This window comes from Selaginella moellendorffii, unplaced genomic scaffold, assembly GCF_000143415.4.
Source record: "Selaginella moellendorffii unplaced genomic scaffold, v1.0 SELMOscaffold_7, whole genome shotgun sequence".
In the NCBI taxonomy this organism is placed as follows: Eukaryota; Viridiplantae; Streptophyta; class Lycopodiopsida; order Selaginellales; family Selaginellaceae; genus Selaginella; species Selaginella moellendorffii.
The window spans coordinates 1,087,286-1,107,251 of NW_003314268.1; the positions used below are offsets into that span (position 1 = coordinate 1,087,286).

General features: G+C 41.8%; 3 protein-coding genes and 1 pseudogene across 3 annotated transcripts; 2 read left to right on the forward strand and 2 right to left on the reverse strand.

Annotated features, from left to right (window-relative positions):
• Positions 1–7,105: 7,105 nt before the first annotated feature.
• LOC9652310 (aldo-keto reductase family 4 member C10) lies at positions 7,106–8,418 on the reverse strand. Its single transcript, XM_024671501.1, has 3 exons — positions 7,829–8,418; positions 7,506–7,757; positions 7,106–7,448 (listed from the first exon to the last, which is right to left on the reverse strand). The coding sequence occupies exons 1-3, from the start codon at positions 8,381–8,383 to the stop codon at positions 7,209–7,211; spliced, it is 1,047 nt and encodes a 348-aa protein (XP_024527269.1). The 5' UTR covers positions 8,384–8,418; the 3' UTR covers positions 7,106–7,208.
• Positions 8,417–9,787, reverse strand: LOC9652749 (annotated as a pseudogene).
• Positions 9,788–9,939: 152 nt separating this feature from the next.
• LOC9652750 (alpha-glucan water dikinase 1, chloroplastic) lies at positions 9,940–16,094 on the forward strand. Its single transcript, XM_024671161.1, has 33 exons — positions 9,940–10,055; positions 10,101–10,407; positions 10,487–10,528; positions 10,583–10,695; positions 10,765–10,843; positions 10,906–10,997; positions 11,055–11,193; positions 11,256–11,582; positions 11,646–11,756; positions 11,802–11,900; positions 11,973–12,107; positions 12,165–12,253; positions 12,311–12,445; positions 12,502–12,664; positions 12,715–12,804; positions 12,860–13,045; positions 13,099–13,161; positions 13,211–13,273; positions 13,332–13,391; positions 13,440–13,592; positions 13,657–13,740; positions 13,792–13,968; positions 14,030–14,136; positions 14,192–14,405; positions 14,464–14,570; positions 14,618–14,750; positions 14,801–14,926; positions 14,982–15,092; positions 15,151–15,249; positions 15,300–15,473; positions 15,528–15,620; positions 15,685–15,800; positions 15,860–16,094. The coding sequence occupies exons 2-33, from the start codon at positions 10,156–10,158 to the stop codon at positions 16,062–16,064; spliced, it is 4,137 nt and encodes a 1,378-aa protein (XP_024526929.1). The 5' UTR covers positions 9,940–10,055; positions 10,101–10,155; the 3' UTR covers positions 16,065–16,094.
• Positions 16,095–16,197: 103 nt separating this feature from the next.
• LOC9652311 (40S ribosomal protein S5) lies at positions 16,198–17,238 on the forward strand. The gene is made up of 5 exons (XM_002966143.2): positions 16,198–16,305; positions 16,400–16,527; positions 16,627–16,770; positions 16,832–17,035; positions 17,107–17,238. Exons 1-5 carry the CDS (start codon positions 16,225–16,227, stop codon positions 17,159–17,161), a joined length of 612 nt encoding a protein of 203 aa, XP_002966189.2. The 5' UTR covers positions 16,198–16,224; the 3' UTR covers positions 17,162–17,238.
• Positions 17,239–19,966: the final 2,728 nt, after the last annotated feature.

Consider the following 19,966-nt stretch of genomic DNA (forward strand, 5'->3'; position numbering starts at 1 on the left):
ACAGTACTCGGGACATGTTAGGAGATCCAAGCGTGCCGGAAGAATTCCAGGTGCCATCAGCATTCCAAGAAAGGTGCGTCGATGCATTCTTTTGCGTGTAATATATTCAGCAAGGTCTTCACCAGAGCTTGATTACTACCAATGGGATCTTTAAGACAATAGACGAATTGCGAGAAGTGTTCCTTAATGCTGGACTCAACCCGGAGCAGCAAAAGAGACTAGTAAGTAGAATCAAAATGGAAATGCTCTACCTATTAACTTTCTCTAGCTCAGATTTTCTACTGCAATGGAGGAGTAGCATCTTGCAGCGTCTTACTATCATGGCACCGGATTGGTGGCAAGCTCTGGTCAAATTACAGTGGCAGCTGGAACGAATGGGGTAACAGAGAGGACGTTCCTGTTGAGTAAGTAGTATCGAATTAATTTGGACAACTTGCTTTTGCGTAACTCAGCTGATTTCTGTTCAGGTCATAGATCACCATGTAGACAAGCAACCAACATGCATGCTCGTTCCAAGGATGCCCAAGTCCGCGTTTGGGCCATCAGGTTCTTTAATCTTAACACAAGTGTGAGCACCGAAAAGGTAGCTCACTTGAAACGGGGTGCGAGCGGCACCGAAGTAAAATGAGCAAAGGAAGGCTTTTCAGCGACTGCGCTTCGTTGTAGTGGTAACACAGGGGACGGTCCAAAGCTTTGGAAGCCTGCGTTAGCGCTCTATCAAACGCGATTTGCACACTGGTGAGGAGGTCTTCCAGCTTCTTGGCTGGAAGAAGCACCGGAATCGAAGATAAGTCGAACTGATGCTGAGATGAAGTCGCTCAAGCAAGTGGAATGGATTTTTCACAGGCATGCCGGTTGGAAGGGCAAGCTTGAAGAGTATAGATGGGCTCTGGATTTCTACAGTGGAGGGAAATTCAATACAAAGTGAAAATGGATTGTTCATTCCTTGGCCAGAAGAACATGGAGAGGATGTAATAAAAGCAGTACAAACTTTTCTCATTCTATACCATTAACCAGGAATTAGTCTAGATGATCCAAAATTTATATTGCCTGTTGAAGATGCCTAGAAGAGCTCTTGGAAAATCTAGATGTTGCTTTCAAGATTGTTATGGCTGTAAATAGTTGGTAGACTAGACTCATTGTGGCTATTGGGTTAGTAAAAAATAAAACTCAAAAATAAATAAAACTAATACAACATTGAATTGATCTTTATGATAATATAAGTTTAATAATATTATTTAGTAACTTCAAGTATGACATTTAAGGAGTGATTAAGCAGTGCTAGAATCTCTAACTTCTGTCTAGAAACTTCTACACGAAAAATATTTCTTTATAAAGTTTTTTGCTATTATTATTGATCAAATCAACAGTTAAAGAAAAATTATAAGAAAAATTGTTATTTAAACAGAAAGGAAAATGTAATTCTATTATTTCCAGTGTGTAAGTATTATAATTATTTGTGTCCCAGATTTTAAAGATTTCACTACAATGCTAAAATCAATATATTAAAATTTACAGCTATAAACTATACAATTCACTTTAAATCTATTTAAAAGAGGTATATATGGGATTCATGGTTGAGATAAGATTATCAATCCAGGGTATTAAATTATAAAGTTTTATGTTAAATTTTGTGAGTTTGGCAAGTTTTCATAGTAATTATTGATAATAGTAAATATTATAAATGAATTTATGTTCCAAGTAGCATATTATATAGAAGATACTTTCATCCATTTTAGTGAGTTTTATGGTTGTAACCCTTCTCTACCATGATTGTTCTTTTTCTCGGTGCTACAATTGTAAATCTATAATGAGAAGGTATCTTTTGACATAAAATAGTTATATGATGGACAAGTGAAAAATTCATGTTTAAATTAAGATGGTGAAAAAATTAAGAATTCACACCTAAGTTATAAAAGGCATGCAAAATCCTTAACTTAACATTGTTTTTGCACTTAAAGTTAGGAATATTAATGTAAGACTAAAATCCCTAAGTGGTAAAATAGAGCTAAAGGTGTGTCATGTGCTAAAGCAAAGTTTAATAAATGTAACACATTTGGACCAAAAACTCTAACTCAAAAAGTTAAGAATGTGAATAGAATTCCTAAAAAAGGGTTTGAGAAACAAGCATCAAGTAATTAATGAATGAGTCTCTAGAAAAGGAAAAAAAGAAGAAGAAGGATTGACATATGGCAAATGTTATAATATGTAGAAGTGTTGAGATTGAGTCTAGGATTAAGTCCAAGATCAAATCTAACATTAAGTCTAAAATTAAGTTCAAAATTAAAATTGAGATTGAGACCAAAACTAAGACTAAAATTGAGACCAAATCCAATAGGTGAAAGCCCAAAGTAATCATCTCCTAGACTTTAGAGGATTTAGTGAGTCCTTACAAAATAGTAGGAGGAGGACTACAAGAAAATTAGTGTGGGCCAAAAAAGCTAGTGTAACAAAAGGATATACTCATGTGGTGGATGATAATATAAACATTAGGGAGTTTAAGATTATAATAAATATGGATAAACAAAAAATGTGACTTGGTGAAGTATTTAAAAGTTAGTTTTAGATCCTTTAAGAAATCGAATGGTCAATATTTCCAATTTAAGTATAGGCTGCACTACTTACTTAAATATTTTGTGTGGTTCATTAGAACCTTGATTTAGCTATATAGTTGGGGCTAGAGTACTTAGACAATTTATGTTTAGCCATAGTATTTTGAAATGTCATTATAAAGTCCTTAACAATAAAAAGGAAGAGGAGTGACATTTTTTCTTAATAACTAAAAGTATAGTTACATTGTGTAATAAGTTTTAAAGATTAGTAGGACTTAGTGGTCATGATGTTAGCGAGTACTACTATGGATTAAGGATTTAGTGGGGATTGAATAAAGGATATTGGAGAATGTTATTCCTTATGTTTTGGGGCATTTTAAGGATGTTAATAATTAGTCATAGTATAATCATTCATGAATGAAATATTTAGTCTTGAAGAAATGGGATTGTGGCATATAGTTTTTTACTATCAATAAAATAGTCAAAATTAAAATAACCTTGAGATCACTTATAAGAGTTAGTAAGTAACCCAAATTGGGATGAAAATCTATAGAGATTATGAGTGGAACTCTTTCAAGTAATTTAAAGTGTGGTTAATTGAATAAAGTAGAATAGAAAATTTAGTCAATTATAATTAACAAAAAAGTCATCCTACTATTGCAAGAATTAGATCTTGGGTTTATTTATAAATATGACATCATGCCTCTTAAGTTGGGAAGATGGTCTAGAAACATAGTAATAATCTCTTCAGGAATATTATGGTTTTTGAACGTTGTAAATTTATCTATTAGAAATAATTGTAAAGAATTTTAAATATAATTAAACTCATATATATATGTTTGTAAATAAATTGTCTAAAATCTAATTGACATTTTCTTATGCCTTTAAAATCCATATGAATGACTATGAGAGTGTTGTATGCCACGGCTAAAGGCTATGGCATTTTCACCACCACTTTATTATTGTGTTTTAGAATTACAAAATAAAAGCTACACTATAATGCAATTAATTTGGATGAGGTGTTGTTTTCTTTTTGACAAACTAAGTATGAAAAAGCCCAAATGTGTTAGATTCCATATTGTAGTTATCAATAATTAGCTGTTGTGCAATGCAATAATACCATGTAATAATTTCCTCTAAATGTCTCTTTTTGAAAAGAAAAGAAAATTCAAAATTAATATCCATTATAAAGATCCTTACACATACTGTTTAGTATCTCCGAATTTAAATTATTTCCAAGTTCTATATAAACATTGCATCAATAAGTAACAAGAGTTAGTGGGGAAAACAAAAAAAGAATAGAATGTACTAACATTTAAATGAATTGAGGAGACAATGGTATAATAACGTGATAAAAGAATATAATTGTAATGAATCTAAAAATATATTATAACTTTTATAGAAATTACTTTCTGAATTAGTTTTGTGATGTCATCACATATATTTCATAATAAAACTTGTAGAAATTTACTTTTTGCTAAAAATAGTTAAGTTTCATGAATAATTTTTTTTCATAACTTTTTATCACTCTTTTATACAAAGCTCGAGCTAAGCAACCACGAGCAGCGCTTGAAAAGTCTGCCATCATTGGTTACTCAGGCTGGATCATGCAAGACCTACGGAATGGTGGTAGAGCACCTCTGCGCAAGGAATACGCTCCTGCCGCCGCAGGACGCTGTGCTCGAGGGGAGGATGACGGTTGCGCTGGCTCTGGACAACACACTCGTCTCCTCCACGTCAATTCTGCTGCACCGTCGGAGCCAGTGTGATTTCGAGGTGAGAGATAATGGCAGTCGCAAGTGCATCAAGAAGCGAGCGCATCTCGACGAGTTTCTGGACGCCCTGGCGCTGTTTGCCGAGGTTGTGCTCTTCAGCTCGGCCCCCTACGCAGCTCGATCCTCGCGGGACTCGCTTCCGATACGTTCTTGGTCTGAGTGATTGCACGCTGTGGCACGACACCCGCTCGGCAAGGAGGCGCTGTTCAAGGATCTGGCCATCCTCGGCAGGGACTTGCGCAAGGTTGTGCTGGTGGACGACGACCCTGGCTTCTTTTGCCAACCTGGGAGTGGCAACGAGATTGTGATTGGGAAGTTCACTGGGCAGAGGAGCGACGACGAGCTTCTCAAGCTACTTCCTGTGTTGCAGTCTCTGGCACAGCTCGACGACGTGAGGCCTGCTGTGCGCACTTATCAGCAGCCTCAAGCACAAGGTAATAATAGTTCACTTGTTCTCGATCTAAAAGCTTCAATGGTGTTGGTTTTCTACGTAGTTGTGAGAGGTCAAGGCCTGAAGAGACGTGGCGAATGGCTATAGAGGACAAGTATTCGAGGAAGTTGTTTTCATGTTAAGGTTTGGTGAAGTTGACGATTAGCCAGAACTAAGACTTGTATTCGTTTATAAGTTGACTCAAAGCAACGTGGGGTTTCTTATTTGATCCATTTGATGCAGAAGGAAACAAACCCGGAAGCGGGTATATCCAAACGCTGGCAGCAAGAGACATCATGACCATCGTCGCGTGTGAAGGGCTAGTGGACACGTATCACATCTGGGATGCTCGGGTGAAGCGAGCAGGCTTCGAAGGGGTGGCAGTGACGGAGGAGATTTACGAGAAAGTGAGTGGCGCCTGCACGAGCAGGAACAAAGAAGTTAAAGAAAGAATGTAGCTGGTTACAGGCACAGGGTGGATGACTGGTGTTTGAAGCGCGCTAGCTTCTCAATCGGCTTCCAGACGCTCAAAGCATTCAAAACTACGTCTTTCTCGTCCATTCAGCAAGTCAAGTTCTCGCAAATGGCCATGACCATCTCGAGCGCTTCCGAGCCAGGCGGTCCCAGGTTTTGCACGAGGAGATGCGCTCCACATATCCATGAAGTCAAGCTGCGACTGCTTATGTCAGCGTGCACCACGGACTGGAACAACATAACAGGCTTGAAGCTGAGGATCTTCTCGAAGAAGAGCTTCCGGGGCTGTCGATGATCCCGTCCTCGCAGACGTGCCACATCCAAAGGATGATATCTCGGCTGCGCTGACTCCCATGCCACGGTGGCGATGGAGTGCAACTCGAGGTGCATCCCACACGTAGTCGACCAGCCGGTTTTCTCGAGGTTGACACGGGACGGGAAGTTAATGCCGGTGATCTTGAATAGTGGCAGCCCCTCGGCTCTCTCGGACAGCGCCTTGATGAGCGACGGCCACTGATCGCCATAGAGGACCCCATAGTCAATTATGTGGACGCGCTTGGCAGGATCATCTGGTTGGTGAAGCGCTCCATGGCCCGGAGGCTGGGAAGGTTCATCCGGATGGAGATACTCTGCATCCTCGTCACGTCCTGGTGCATCGCAGCGTACATCCGGACAGCCTTCTCCACTAAACGCAACAGAGGTGAGGCTAAAGTTCTGATCTCTCTCACGAGCTCATGGACTTCGGTAGAATTGTTGGCAGCCACGGCGGGCGCAGTCCATGAGCTTTAAGCTGTGGAAAGAGACGGTGGAGGTGCGGAGGAAGAGAGGCGGCGTCCATGGACGAGGTACTGCTAGCACAAGAATTTGGGGAGAGACAAGGAGACAATTTCCGTGAGCTCGCAGAGCAGTCTTTTGCCATTGCCACCACCACTCTTAATTCCAGATTTATTTGATTCAACTGTAGAATTGGGTTGGAAGTTTAAGCAATCAATAAAGAATATTGACTATAAGATTAAAAATAATATGCTAAGAATATTCTTAAAACTCCCAAACAATATCAAATAAATATATAAGATAACTTTCTTAAAGACCAATAGAAGCACAATGAAGGTTGCCATCTTCTTTCTCCCTCTCATGTTTGTGAGCACTACTTTGAGAGTGGATATTTGTGAGCGCTACTTTGAGAGTGGATATGGACAAGGATGTGAAAGATGCGATGGCTAAATTGTTTCTGGCAATTGATATCCTTCCAAAGGACAACTTGATTCATTTAAGGGATTCAAGACTTGATCAAGTTTGAATACAAATGGGCCAAGAGTGCAATTCAAAGCTAACAGCACAAGAAGTCTTTCAACAGGATTATGACACACACAATACTCCATATTATGGTAGACTTAATCTTGATGATCCAAAATCAAATTTGTCTGATGAAGATGCAAGACTGATGAGCCTGGAAGAGCCTTGCGAGATCTTGGAAGATGTTGTTTTCAAAATTGTTATGGCTGCAAGAAGTCCAGATGTTATAGAAACAGTTGTTGTAGTAAAATAGAAAAAAGTAAAACTAAAACATAGAAACTTTCAAATAAATAAAGAATGAAAATTCAAACTTCAGATCTTGTACTAGTGTCATTATACGGTCTAGAGAATAAATTCAAACTTCAGATCTTGTACTAATGTCATTATGCCGTCTACATTCTCTAGAGGAAAACTCGCCACCTTCTTCCTCAAGTCGAAATAACTGTAGAATTATCGGCTTCCTTTTTCACAAGACGAGTCAAAATGACTGTAGAATTATCGGCGACGAGTCGAAATAACTGTAGAATTATCAATTTTCTTTTTCACAAGACAAGGCCTATGCAATGTTGTGTATAACCTTTTCAAGCAAACACCCAAATCCAAGGTTGGGGAATATATTTCTGTTTGAGCAAAGCAACAGACACACCAAATTTACAATGTTTTTATGTTTCTCGTTTCCACCTATATGTTTTCTGCCTGCTCTACTTCGTCTTCTTTCACAGCTTGGAGTGGGGCGTTCTCTGAGAGGTAAGAGAAAGTGCTGTTGATAAGACGAACCTGTGGTTCCATGGCATTGATGGCCTTCCAATCATCGTCAGCCAAACACCAATCCAGGATGTCGATGTTGAGCTTGATCCTTTCGGGTGTCAAGCTCCGAGGAAGAACACTCGTCCCTCTTTGCAATCCCCATCGCAGTATCACCTGCAAGTGCACCAATACTTGAGAAAACTAGTGACGAAACAAGACACAAACTCGTACCTGTGCTGGAGTTTTCCCGAGTTCTTCAGCGATGGCTGCAACTACAGAAGCTTTGAGCATTGGACTGTTCACGGATTTGGTTCTTAAGAACGTCTTTCCTTCGGCGTTGGAGCTCTCACCGTTACTCGGGAGTTGCAAACTTCCAATGTTGGTGCCCGGAATCCCGAGCGGTGTGTGGGCCGAGACATGGATTCCTTTCCTCTTGCAGAACTCCACCAGATCGTCTTGCCTCCAAAAAGGATGTAACTCCACCTAAAAAATCCAATGAAGTGACAAAAGCTTTAGAGAAGCCTTGAAGAAGAAAACAAACGACCCATCCATACCTGGTTTACTGCTGGAACTATGAGACAAGAGCCCAAAAGCTCTTGAAGCTGTGAGATCCCAAAGTTGCTCACACCTATAGCTCGAACTTTGTTCGTGGCAAGCAAAGCTTCCATGGCTTGCCACGAATCTTTGATCTGTCTAACCTCTTCCCGGTGCTCCAAGGCAGCAGCTGGAGGTGGATCGGTAGCGTCTCCCATCGGGGCTGGAGTCGGCCAATGGAGCAAGTAGAGATCCAGATAATCTAGCCCCAAGTTCCTAAGCGACGCATCCACGCACGTCTCAACATGCCGTGGGGTCTTGGCAGTGAACCACAGCTTGGAGGTCAGGAAGAGATCCTCGCGCTTGATCCCTCCTCCATCTCCAAGGATCTCCCTCAAGGCAAGGCCTACCTGGATCTCATTACCATACAAATGCGAGCAATCTATGTGCCTGTATCCAGCCTCCAGCGCCGCAAACCTCACTGCTCTTGTGCACGCCTCGCCATCGGCCTCCCAGGTTCCAAGCCCAACCGCGGGAATCCTTGCACCGGTGTTGAGCGGGAAGAAATCCGTCATGATCCTCGTCTACTCACTCAAGAACCCTAAAAATCGGGCAATTTGGGGGCAAATTCAAATTAGGGTTTTCGCGCCAAATTTCAAAATAATAGGGTTTTTGGCTAGCAGCGCCTTAGGAGCTGTATTTCTATTGTGAGCCCCGGGCCAAAGGAGAGCAACACGCCCCATTCGCCGCTACGCGAGCTCTGGCGTACGATTTCCTCGAGCACGAACAAGACTGTGGGACTGGACATATTGCCGTACGATGCCAGTGTCTCCCTTGTCGCGCGGAGCTTGTCACTGCGTAGCCCTAGCTTCGTTTCGATTTGATCCAGTACCGCTCGCCCTCCCGGATGGATCGCCAGAAGAGATCATTCGGAGCCAAATCCCTCGTCTTGGAGGATGCCGCGAGCGCGGTGGGCAGCAATTCGCGGACGCTACTGGAGATTAGGTCTGGGACGTGCTTGGAGAGAAAGTAGATCAATCCCTGCTCGCTTAGGGTAGCGGTGAGATCGTCCTCACTGTCTGGGACGAAGAACTGGCCGGCCCAATGGAGCTCGAGGAGCTGCCCGGGGCTGGAATCGAGCCTGGGATCCCGACAGCCCACCACGAGTGACGCGGCGCCGTCACCCACGATGGCGGAGCCAACAAGCCTGTCGGGATGCTTCTCGTTGGGCGGCCGGAATGTGAAGGCCCCAACTTCGCTGCACACGATGAGAACACGTGTCGAGATTCCGCCGCTCTCCGCCATCTCCTTGGCGATTCTGAGAGCGGTTCCGCCGGCGTAACAGCCTACCTGATTGAGCATCAATCGACGGACGTCGTGGCGGAGGCCCAGAATCTTGGCGATGGCCAGGTCAGGGCCGGGCATGCGGATGCCGTTGGATGTGGCCACGATCAGGTGGGTGATTTCCGCCGCGGAATGTCCACCTTCCTGGAGAGCTTTCTTGGCGGCCCGGGCGCCTAATGCGGCCACTTCGGCATTGGAGATGGATTGCCTGGCCAGAAGAGAGGATGTCTCGCTGCTATCTTTGCAAAGCTCTGGATTTCCCGCGAGGATCGATTCGGTGAGATGGAGGTGGCGCTTCTGGATTCCCGACTTGTCACCTATGAATTCGAAGAACAACACAAATGTTGGATGGGATGGATACCACATTTCTCAATTGGCGCAGGAAAACTACTCACAGATCCTCTTGAATTTCTCCTTGAGCTCCACCAGATTCTCTGACTCTGTGATCCGGAAGAAGAAATCCGGGTAATCGCTCTGCAGCACGAATTCCTCCGGAGTAGCGGTGCCAATTGCGAGAATCGTCGCGACACAATGGTTGAGATCTTCGTTCTCGTCCTCCTCATCGCAAGGCATGATCGATCAATCCAAAGAGAAATTGAAGAGAGGAGATATAAAGTCTAACAGCATAAGTATATTTATGTGCTAGCCTCCAGGCCACGATGGGCACTTCTGAGATTCGACCCCACGACTGATTAGACACCACGGTTTCTTATTTGTCCACGTGGTGTTTTCTGATTAAAGAATGAAAATTTGCGTGGCAAACTCTGATTGAGAGGATTCCGTGGGATTCTGTGGCTGTAAGGGTGGCCTTATTTGGGATCTTCTCTAGCGCCATAGCTTGGGGGATCTCGCGGTCGGGGACGGACTTGCTGCGTCATCGCATTGTCGCCGCGATCAACCCAGGTATCTTTGATCTGCTCGGATGAGATAGAATCGATCGGGATTCAGCTGTTAGAGCGATGCCGCGGTGACAAGAATCCCTCGTCTTTCTCGGAAATCCAGAATGCAGTGTTACGGTTTCCTCCAGACGAGCTGCGTTTCGTGCCGCATTTTCAGTGATCAGACGCTTGTGGCGTTGAGATCGATCAATCCGCGGCAATGCGCTTGCCGGATCCAGTCCTCGCGGATTATGCTATCTCGCACGCGCGATGATTTATTTTTGTCCAAGATGTTTGGAGCCAGCCCCAATTCCAGGAGGCTTAAAGATTCCGGAAGAAAGAGAGCTACCATTTTTGTTCCACAGGCTGCTTCAGAGGTACTTAAACCTTTGCTCCTGGTCAGTTCCAACGATGGATTTCTTTCTTCCCTTTTCCTGTTTGTGTTCTTTCTTTTAGATCTCTCAAGATTTCAATCTTGATGGTGGTGGCATTTTAAAGGTAAGCACGCAAGGTTCTCTCTCCTTCTCTCTCATTCTTTTCAGCTCATTCCAGATTAAAACGGGTGTGCCAAAGGATGGCGGCCCAGCTTATGTCGAGTTTCAAGTTCACAACACCCATACCACATCTCTCTTTCTTCACTGGGGCGCGCTTAAAGCAAATGATGCGTGAGTTCTGCCGTGTTTCGTTTTGCCTCGTTATATTTCTCACATGTTTGCTGTGGGGTTCACGTGTAGAAAGTGGAGGCTTCCGTCGCATCGACCACCTGGAACACGGGATTTCAATAATACTGCGTTGCAGTCGCCTTTTGTTACGGTGAGCCTAAACTTTGTGGCTGAGTCTGTTGTTAAAGGAATGTTTTTGATCACCACTCGCAGTCTGGTGATGTCAACACATTAAAGGTTGAAGTACCCGACAAAGAATTGAAGACGATCGAGTTTTTGTTGCGGGATGATGCCACTGACAGATGGTGAATCTCAGCAGACTTTAACTTTTTCTAAGGAAATCTACGTTCTGATTTGTGCAGGTTCAAGCTCAATGGCAAGAATTTCCGACTGGACATTCCTCACTCACAGGTATATATACCAGAAGACCTCATTGCCCTTCAAGCATTTATTAATTGGGAAAAAAAAGGGAAAAAAAACTACACACCTGAACAAGAGAAGGTAGATGAATGCCTCGTGCTTGTTTGGAAAATCAGCCGTAAAACATGCTCTGTTGATGTCAGTCAGAATACGAGGATGCGCGCAAGAAACTTCAGGAAGAGGTTGCTAATGGTGCAACTATCGAGAGTGTTCGAGCAAAGCTGAAGGGAAGCAACTCGGCTCCACCAAAACCGGCTTCAAGGGGATCCGGGGGCAGGATTTCAAGGAAGCAAAGGGATTTTGGAAAGCTTATTAACAAGTATACAGGTAAAACTGAAGAGAGTACACCTGTATCTGCAACACCTCGAGAAACTAGTAAATTGGAGTCGGCATTGTCACAAATGGCGGAAGAAGCGGGTGATGCTGTTCTTTTCAAAAAAGTATTTAAGCTGGGCAACAAAGAGCTTATGGTAAGGTCGTCAAGTTTTCCTTACCTTGTTATTGATGAGAAAATTGTGGTGCATGTAGAATAGACTATTGCGACCAAGGTTGATGGAAATGTTCGTGTGACTATTGCGACTGACTTTGAGGAGCCTGTGGCTATTCACTGGTCATTATCGCAAGATAATCCAAGAGAGTGGAAGGTAAAACTTTTGCCAGATTTCAAGTTACCTTCTGGGTAAATGCAGAGGCCGCCAGCAGAGTTACATCCTCCTGGATCTGAAGACATGAAAGAAGCAGTAGATTCGCCTTGCGAAGGAGAATTTGGCGGTGACACGTCTTTGCAGGTAATGCAGCATTTGTTTTGTTCCTTAATAAGTTTGCTCAATCGTCAATTTTTGCTCACGCTTGTGTTATAGTCCTTGGAAATCGATCTTGGGAAAGGAAAATTCCTTGGAATGCCGTTCGTTGTAAGAGCGGGAAGCAACTGGATTAAACTTAATGATTCGGACTTCTATATCCCTCTTCAACCATCCGAGAAGAAGGAAGCAAAGGTAGCTTTGTACATCGTAATTTTAATCCTGAAAGCTAGTGTTCTTTCTCTCTTCCAGGGAAAGCTAGATGGTTCAGGAACTGCGAAGTGGTTGCTAGATGAGATGGCCAGCTTGGAAAGTGAGGCGGAACGTTCGCTGATGCACAGGTTCTATCCTCCGCTTTCGAAGTTTTTGCTGTTCATAATTTTTATAGTTTCCTATAGGTACAATATAATGGCAGATTTGTTGCAGCGCTCAAAAGATGGCGGAGAACTTGTACTTGCGGGATTTCTTGTTTGGCTGCGTTACATGGCCATGCGCCAACTGACTTGGAATAAAAACTACAATGTGAAGCCTCGGTTAGTACACAATTTCCAAATAACAATATGCTTATGCACTATATAATTGGCTGCAGTGAAATCAGCGCTGCTCAAGACCGACTAACAGACTTACTTCAGGCAATCTACGTGGAGCAGCCCCATAATCGGGAGCTTGTCCGACTAACTTTAAGCACCGTGGGAAGAGGTGCACAAGGGGACGTTGGCCAACGGATTCGGGATGAAATATTAGTTATACAGGTAGAGTTGATATTGTCTTTGTTTGCGTGCTGAAATAGTCTAAAATGCAGCGGAATAACGATTGCAAAGGCGGTATGATGGAAGAATGGCATCAAAAGTTGCACAATAATACTAGTCCTGACGATGTTGTTATTTGCCAGGTAAGTGCCTTATCAGAAAAATTTTATATGTTTGAACAACGAATTTTTTCTGTAGGCTCTCTTGGACTACATCTCAAGTGATTTTAATATTGATGTGTACTGGAAAACCTTGAACGACAACGGAGTCACAAAAGAACGGCTGGCAAGCTACGACCGACCGATTGTCTCAGAACCAAGGCTAAGACCAGACCAAAAGGATGGTTTACTTCGAGACTTGAAAGCGTATATGAGGAGTTTGAAGGTGCGTTGCAGGCTGCATTTGAGTAGCTACCTGATTCCGTTTTTACTGTGTAGGCGGTTCACTCAGGTGCAGATCTAGAGTCCGCCATCTCAACATGCATGGGTTACTCTTCAGAGGTAATAGCTCTGTGTGCTCTCATTTTGATTGGCTTATTTCTTGAAACAGGGACACGACTTCATGAAAACAATTGATGTGCATCCCATTAGTGGTCTGTCCCCAGCGTTGCCGGTAATAATCATGAGTTTTCTTCGTTTCTGGTTGATTCACTCACGTAGATTCACTCCAGGAACTGTTAAGGTTTGTCATGCAACGTGTTGAAGACAGGGACGTGCTTCCACTTCTTGAGGTTCGTCTTTCCTGTAAAGAGCGGTGTTAGGATCATGTTCCTGTGCAGGGTTTATTGGAATCCCGAAGGGAGTTACTCCCAACTCTTCAGAAACCTCATAACAGGTTAAAAGATATCATTTTTTTGGACCTTGGTTTGGACTCCACGGTGCGGACTGCAGTAGAAAGAGGCTTGGAAGGATTGAGTAAAGCGAGCCCCTCTGTAAGCCAGCTCTAAAATGCACTCATTTATTTTCCCTCGCTAAACATCTTTCAAACATTTTCAGGATATGATGCTCATAATTTGTCTTGTTCTGGAAAACTTGTGTCTGTCAAGCGATAACAATGAAGAGCTCGTTTACTGTTTAAAGGTAGAGGCTTTACTTTATGAAAAAATGTCCTCTAACAGCTTCCCTTTGCAGGATTGGTACAATATCATCAAGCTTTGCAACTCTAAAGCCGAAAACTGGGCGTTACAAGCGAAATCAGTTCTTGATCGCACTCGTCTTGTTCTTGGTGATAAAGTAGAGCATTATCAAAAGGTTTTGCAGCCGACAGCTGAGTATCTTGGTATTTCATTTGGCGTCGAACAATGGGCGGTATGTACTTACTTTTATGCTAACTCCTGATCAAAATGTTGGAATGTTGTTTCTGTGTCAGATGGAAATTTTTACAGAGGAGATGATACGAGCGGGCTCAGCCGCGTCTCTCTCTCTTCTTCTCAATCGATTAGATCCGGTTTTGCGTAGTACAGCGCATTTAGGAAGGTGTGTTTTTGTTTCTTTCTATGCATGTTTGTCTTACAAATTTTTTTCCATACAGTTGGCAAGTTATTAGTCCAGTAAATGTTCAAGGTTTTGTCTCGGTAGTACATGAGCTCGGTGACGTGCAAGATAAAGTTTATGATAAGCCGACAATACTGATATCCGGAAGAGTCAAAGGGGAGGAAGAGATTCCTGATGGCGCAGTTGCAGTTTTAACTCCTGATATGCCTGACGTGCTCTCTCATGTATCTGTGCGTGCACGAAACAGCAAGGTAAATGCCAGAGTTTCAGGATGCTTCAAAAGTCACTCTGATTTTTCGCCTATGATAGGTCTTATTCGCGACATGTTTCGATCCTAACATTTTAACGGACCTGCGTTCGTTGGAAGGCAAAGCTTTAAAGCTGCAGCTCACTGCGTCTTCTGAGATCGTGTACAGGTAGTACGAATGACAAGGCTCTTTTTCTTACGTTGGTTTTGCCATAGTAAGGTGAGCGACACGGAGTTGTCAGGCGACGTTGCTGCAGCAGTGGAAGAGGAACCCCCGCACATTGTGTTGAAAACCAAGAAATTCATGGGAAAGTACGCGGTCACGGCCGATGAATTCACGCCTGAGCTGGTAAAGTAGGATCCATTTCTGTGTTTGTTGTTGACAGCATGTAGAAACAGGTCGGCGCTAAATCTTTGAACACTGCAAACCTGCGAGGGAAACTTCCTTCGTGGATAAAACTTCCAACTTCTGTTGCGTTGCCATTTGGAGTTTTCGAGGAAGTGCTTTCAAACAGTATCAACAAGGTACTGGTCCGCTCTAATATTTTTCAGGTTGACGCTTTCTTTTTCCTCGTTGCAGGAGGTTTCCGCAGAAGTTGAGCGGCTTAAAAAGCCGCTGCTCGGCGGTGATTTGAGCAAACTCAAAGAAATTCGCGACACTATTTTGAAGCTCAAGGCTCCACCGGAACTGGTAAATTCGGCTGCCACGACACTTACACTAAAGTTCTTGACTCTTTTGTTTCGAACAGGTTGAGGAGCTGAAAACTACAATGATCAATTTCAACATGCCATGGCCGGGTAACGAAGGCGAGCATAGATGGGAGCAGGCGTGGATGGCCATCAGACGAGTATGTCCCCTCTCTTTTTTTGCTCTTTTCCTAAAGCTATGGTCAAACAGGTGTGGGCGTCGAAATGGAACGAAAGGGCCTTTATCAGCACTCGCAAGGCAAAGATAGATCACGAACATCTTCGCATGGCAGTGTTAGTTCAGCAAATTATCTGCGCGGACTATGCGTTTGTCATCCACACTACGAATCCTTCCAATGGGAATGCCTCGGAAATCTACGCAGAGGTGAAGAAACCTGGCTTGTTTCTCATGTTTTTTAGAAAAAAAACTTGTTTCCAGGTCGTCAAGGGATTGGGAGAGACATTGGTTGGCGCATACCAAGGCCGTGCGTTGAGTTTTGTCACGCAGAAATCAGACTTGAAAAATCCAAAGGTAAATATAAAGTTTCTCGTCTTTGCTCTCGGTAAAGCTTGCATTGCATTCTCTGTTGGAGCAGATCTTAGGATTTCCCAGCAAGCGACATGGCTTGTTCATCAAACCTTCGGTGATTTTTCGCTCCGATTCAAATGGAGAGGATTTGGAAGGCTATGCCGGAGCTGGTTTATACGACAGGTAACTCCGCATTTCCTTTTCCATTGAAGAGCAAAGCTAAAGCTATGATCAAACAACAGCGTTCCAATGGATCGAGAGGAAGAGCGAGTGGTGGACTACTCCACGGACAAGTTACTCCTGGATGCGAATTTCCAGAAGACGATTCTATCCAACATCGCTCGCGCCGGAGCCGAGATCGAGAGAGTCTATGGAACTCCTCAAGATATAGAAGGGTGTATCAAAGATGGAGAGCTCTACGTTGTCCAAACGAGACCTCAAATGTAAGAGTAGAAAGTGAAAGTAAAGAGTTTACTACGGTGTGGTAAAACGTGAGACCGCCAAGTAACTAAAAGGACGGTACGGTATCGTGAAAGCCAGGCGCGTGAGAGAGAAGAGAGCTAGGCTAGAATTTGCGGGAGAGAGCGAGAGCGCGAGAGCGAAAGCGATGGCGCAAGCAATGGAGCTGCCGGCGATGCCAACGGAGGCGAAGCTCTTCGGCAAGTGGAGCTATGGCGATCTTGCGGAGGTTTTGTGGAATTTCTTGCTTCTTGCTGCCGCCGGTCGATCGATCGATCGATCGATCGATCTGATGATCTGCATTGTTTCTTGCTGGATCGCAGATCGAAGACATGAGCCTCGAGGACTACATCGCCGTGAATGGCCACAAAGTGGGAAGCTTTGTCCCTTGCACCGCCGGGCGCTACTCGAGGAAGCGATTCAAGAAGGGGCGGTGCCCGATCGTGGAGAGGTGCGTGCCCGAAATCTCCCTCGATCTTGATCTTGGCAAGATTTCTCTCGATCGATCAAGTCAAGCGATGTTCTTGATCTCTCTGTGTCTGATCGCCAGGCTCGTCAACGTGCTCATGTTCCACGGCCGCAACAGCGGCAAGAAGGTCATGGCGGTGAGGATCGTCAAGTACGCGATGGAGATTATCCATCTCCTCACGGATGAGAACCCGATCAAAGTGGTCCTGGACGCCATCCAGCACTGGTATGGAACGCGCATTTCTTGGATAGAAGTTCTTTTCGGTGTGCCTGATCGATCTTTCCAGCGCTCCTCGCGAGGAGTCGGTGAGCCTGGTGACGAGAGGCGTCGCCAGGCGCAGCTCCGTGGACACCTCGCCGCTGAGGAGGGTGAATCAAGCCCTGGCCTTCATCGCCACCGGCACGAGGGAGAGCGCATTCAAGACCGCCAAGCCCATCGCCGAGTGTCTGGCGGACGAGCTCATCAACGCCGCCAAAGGATCGTCCAACAGGTGAAAGAGATGAGAGATTCAAAGCCTCCTCCTCTTCTTCTTGTTCGACTGGGGGCGATCTTTGCTTGCAGCTATGCGGTGAGGAGGAAGGATGAGATCGAGCGCGTCGCCAAAACCATGCGATGAGTGGAAAGCTCGATTCAAGGTCTTTGATTTCGTTCTTCGCTTGACTAATGATATTTTGGATACCCTATTTTCTATTTTCCCGTTGTGGCGAGAGAGCCAAAAAGATTTCTAAGTATGAAAACTGTGTTCTTTGGGTGCTCTTGGAGGCGAGCTTGCCGCGACCGCGCCTTCAAAGAGATAAAGTAAGGGCCTCCCAAGGTCGTGCTTGAGCCTCGATGGTGCTGGAGCAAAGCCCTGGCTGCGTTCTTGGATAAAATGTGGGAGTGTGAGGATGATTACATGGTTTTCATTCAGCGGCGTGGAAGCTTTGGCTGGCGGATGGGAAGTGATAGAGCAAACCCTGGCTATGGCGAACTAGGTCGCTGTTTGAGGGAAATTGGAAGCGGTGCGGCAGTGGCGGTGGTGGCGGCGGTGGGCGGGGTGGCAAGGAAAAGATCTCCATCCCTGAGCGACCAGGAGATGATCCGGCTGCACGGCGAGGTGATCCGGGCGGAGGGCGTGCTGAGATTCTAGTGGACCTGGAGCAGGCGGTGTCGCCAGAGCCACTGAGGACGAAAATGCGCGAGGGATCATCAAGATCTCACGGAGACTTAGAATTCTTTTACTGTCTCGCCACATGTTTTCTAAAGCTTAACGAGTCTTTATACAAGTTTTCTAAAGCTTGGAAGTCTGTCTAGATTGTGGCATGATTATGGTTTGAAATTTGGTTTGATCAAGGTGAAACATACTCACTGAAATTCACTGAAAATTAGGCATCTGAATATCTCTTGGAAATTTGTTTGCTTTTGCATATGCCTTCAAGACAAAAAGTATATTTTATTATATTTTAAATAGTTACTAATAAATAAGAATTGAACTTATATTATTTGCTCTAATACCACATGTAACACACTCTATTTCTCCCTTTAAACTAACTATAAAAAAACAAGATAATTAAAAACTATTTGATCCATATATATCCTAAAATTCCCAAGATTCAAAAGATTCATAACTAAATTTTAATAAATTGATCTATTTTTGGGTTTTATCCTATATAGAAAGCATCAATAGCAAGAAAGTGGAGAGTCTTTTGTTATTACTAACTGCCACTCACTAAAGGGAATTCGTCGATATCGGCCAGGATTTCAAAAGTTTTTTAATCAATATTTATCTTCTAAACAATGCATTAAATTCTCTATTTCTCTATTCTTTTGATGCAAGTGTCAAAAGTGAAATAAATCATCATAAAATCCAACAATATTTTGTGACTCAAAGATCAAATTATATCATACATAATATTTTAATAGTTAACTAAATTTATGTCATATATACTAAACTTATTTAGTTTTCTGACTAAATTCAGCAGAATATAATAGATTTACAAGAATTAAAAGTTATTTGTGATTATATTATAAATATTTATAAAAAAGTATAAATACAAACATAATTACTACCATGAATTATATACCAACATTACATTGTTGTATTTAAATTTTAAATAAAATTCATAAAGAGATTTTTCAAAAATCATAAAATACAGCAAAAAAATATGAATTTTAATAACACATAAAAATTCTATATTAAAACTTATAACTAGGTATATTATATTGAAATTATTAACTAGTTAATATAAATCTTGTTAACAATTATGACTAAATGTTTGAAACTTAAAGATATTTTTCTTTCAACCTAAAGCAATACAACATAACCATGGTATTTTATTAATTGCATACTATAATTGAAATTTTTGAAAATTAAAAACTGATAAATTTTTTTATTGAGTTTAACTGACAAATTTTCATGTATCATATTATTAAAGAAATTCTTCTTAAGGAAATTAAATTAATTATTTCATATTGCTAATTTGAAAATGTAAATAATATAATTATTTATATAAACTTATATAAAGTACATTAAATGTATTGTAAAGATGAAATATTGAATTTTTTTTTACAATTGTCACTTTGATAGATGCAAGGTTTACTTTATAAAATTGAAAAAATTAAATTTTTTTAACATACTGAACTTTATCAAATAAAAAATAGATTTATATATAAAAAATATCAAAAGTAAAATTTTAAATTATTCAAAAGTACAAATAAATAAATAAATAAATAAGTAATAAAAAAAATAATTTAAAAAATAAGTTAAAAATTAGAATAATAATAAAATTTTACCTTAAACTATGTTTTCCTTTTTCAGAATTTCACTTATATTAATTATTAAAGTTATAAATATAATAAAAATAAATTTAAACTAAATTTAAGCCACTCAGCAAATGAATGAATATGAAAATGGGTATTTTCATTAATTTTAGATTAAATTTCAAATTTTCTTTTAGTTAATGTCTATCTATTTAATAACCTCACAAGTATATATTAATTTTTTTAAATTCTTAATTAATTTGTGCTATTAGTAAAATGAATAATTTTAGAGTCATTATTTTATTGTGACTTAAAGTTAAAGTTGAATTTTAAATTTAAACTATTCTTTTAGAACTTCAAAACATACATTAAAAGAGTCTACTGACATACTCTAAAAGATTATCATTGCTTAGCTTGAGTTAGACTATCTCTAACTTTATTTTTTTGTGGTTTGCTACCACCCTAGAAAGAAAAAAAAAGTTAAACTTTTTGTAAAAAAAGAAAATGTGTAATAAAAATTTAAGTTAAAATGATATAGTGGTGTATACTCTTCCTTAATATTAACCTAATATCTCATTATCTACACAATAAATCTGGAAATTGTAAAGAAAAGGAACATAAACTAGCTAAATTATAAAAGTTTATTAATGCATTTATCCATTACAAAATTGAAACTAATTTT

Excerpts from the sequence above, each read along its gene's own strand:
- LOC9652310 (XM_024671501.1), bottom strand. The coding sequence starts at position 8,383 with ATGACGGATTTCTTCCCGCTCAACACCGGTGCAAGGATTCCCGCGGTT. Across the intron at positions 7,758-7,828 it reads TAGTTCCAGCAGTAAACCAG|GTGGAGTTACATCCTTTTTG; the intron begins GTATGGATGGGT and ends TGGATTTTTTAG. Across the intron at positions 7,449-7,505 it reads TCGGGAAAACTCCAGCACAG|GTGATACTGCGATGGGGATT; the intron begins GTACGAGTTTGT and ends GTGCACTTGCAG.
- LOC9652311 (XM_002966143.2), top strand. The coding sequence starts at position 16,225 with ATGGCGCAAGCAATGGAGCTGCCGGCGATGCCAACGGAGGCGAAGCTC. Across the intron at positions 16,528-16,626 it reads CGGTGCCCGATCGTGGAGAG|GCTCGTCAACGTGCTCATGT; the intron begins GTGCGTGCCCGA and ends TCTGATCGCCAG. Across the intron at positions 17,036-17,106 it reads GCCAAAGGATCGTCCAACAG|CTATGCGGTGAGGAGGAAGG; the intron begins GTGAAAGAGATG and ends CTTTGCTTGCAG.
- LOC9652750 (XM_024671161.1), top strand. The coding sequence starts at position 10,156 with ATGCAGTGTTACGGTTTCCTCCAGACGAGCTGCGTTTCGTGCCGCATT. Across the intron at positions 13,741-13,791 it reads AGCTCGTTTACTGTTTAAAG|GATTGGTACAATATCATCAA; the intron begins GTAGAGGCTTTA and ends TTCCCTTTGCAG. Across the intron at positions 14,406-14,463 it reads TGCGTGCACGAAACAGCAAG|GTCTTATTCGCGACATGTTT; the intron begins GTAAATGCCAGA and ends CGCCTATGATAG.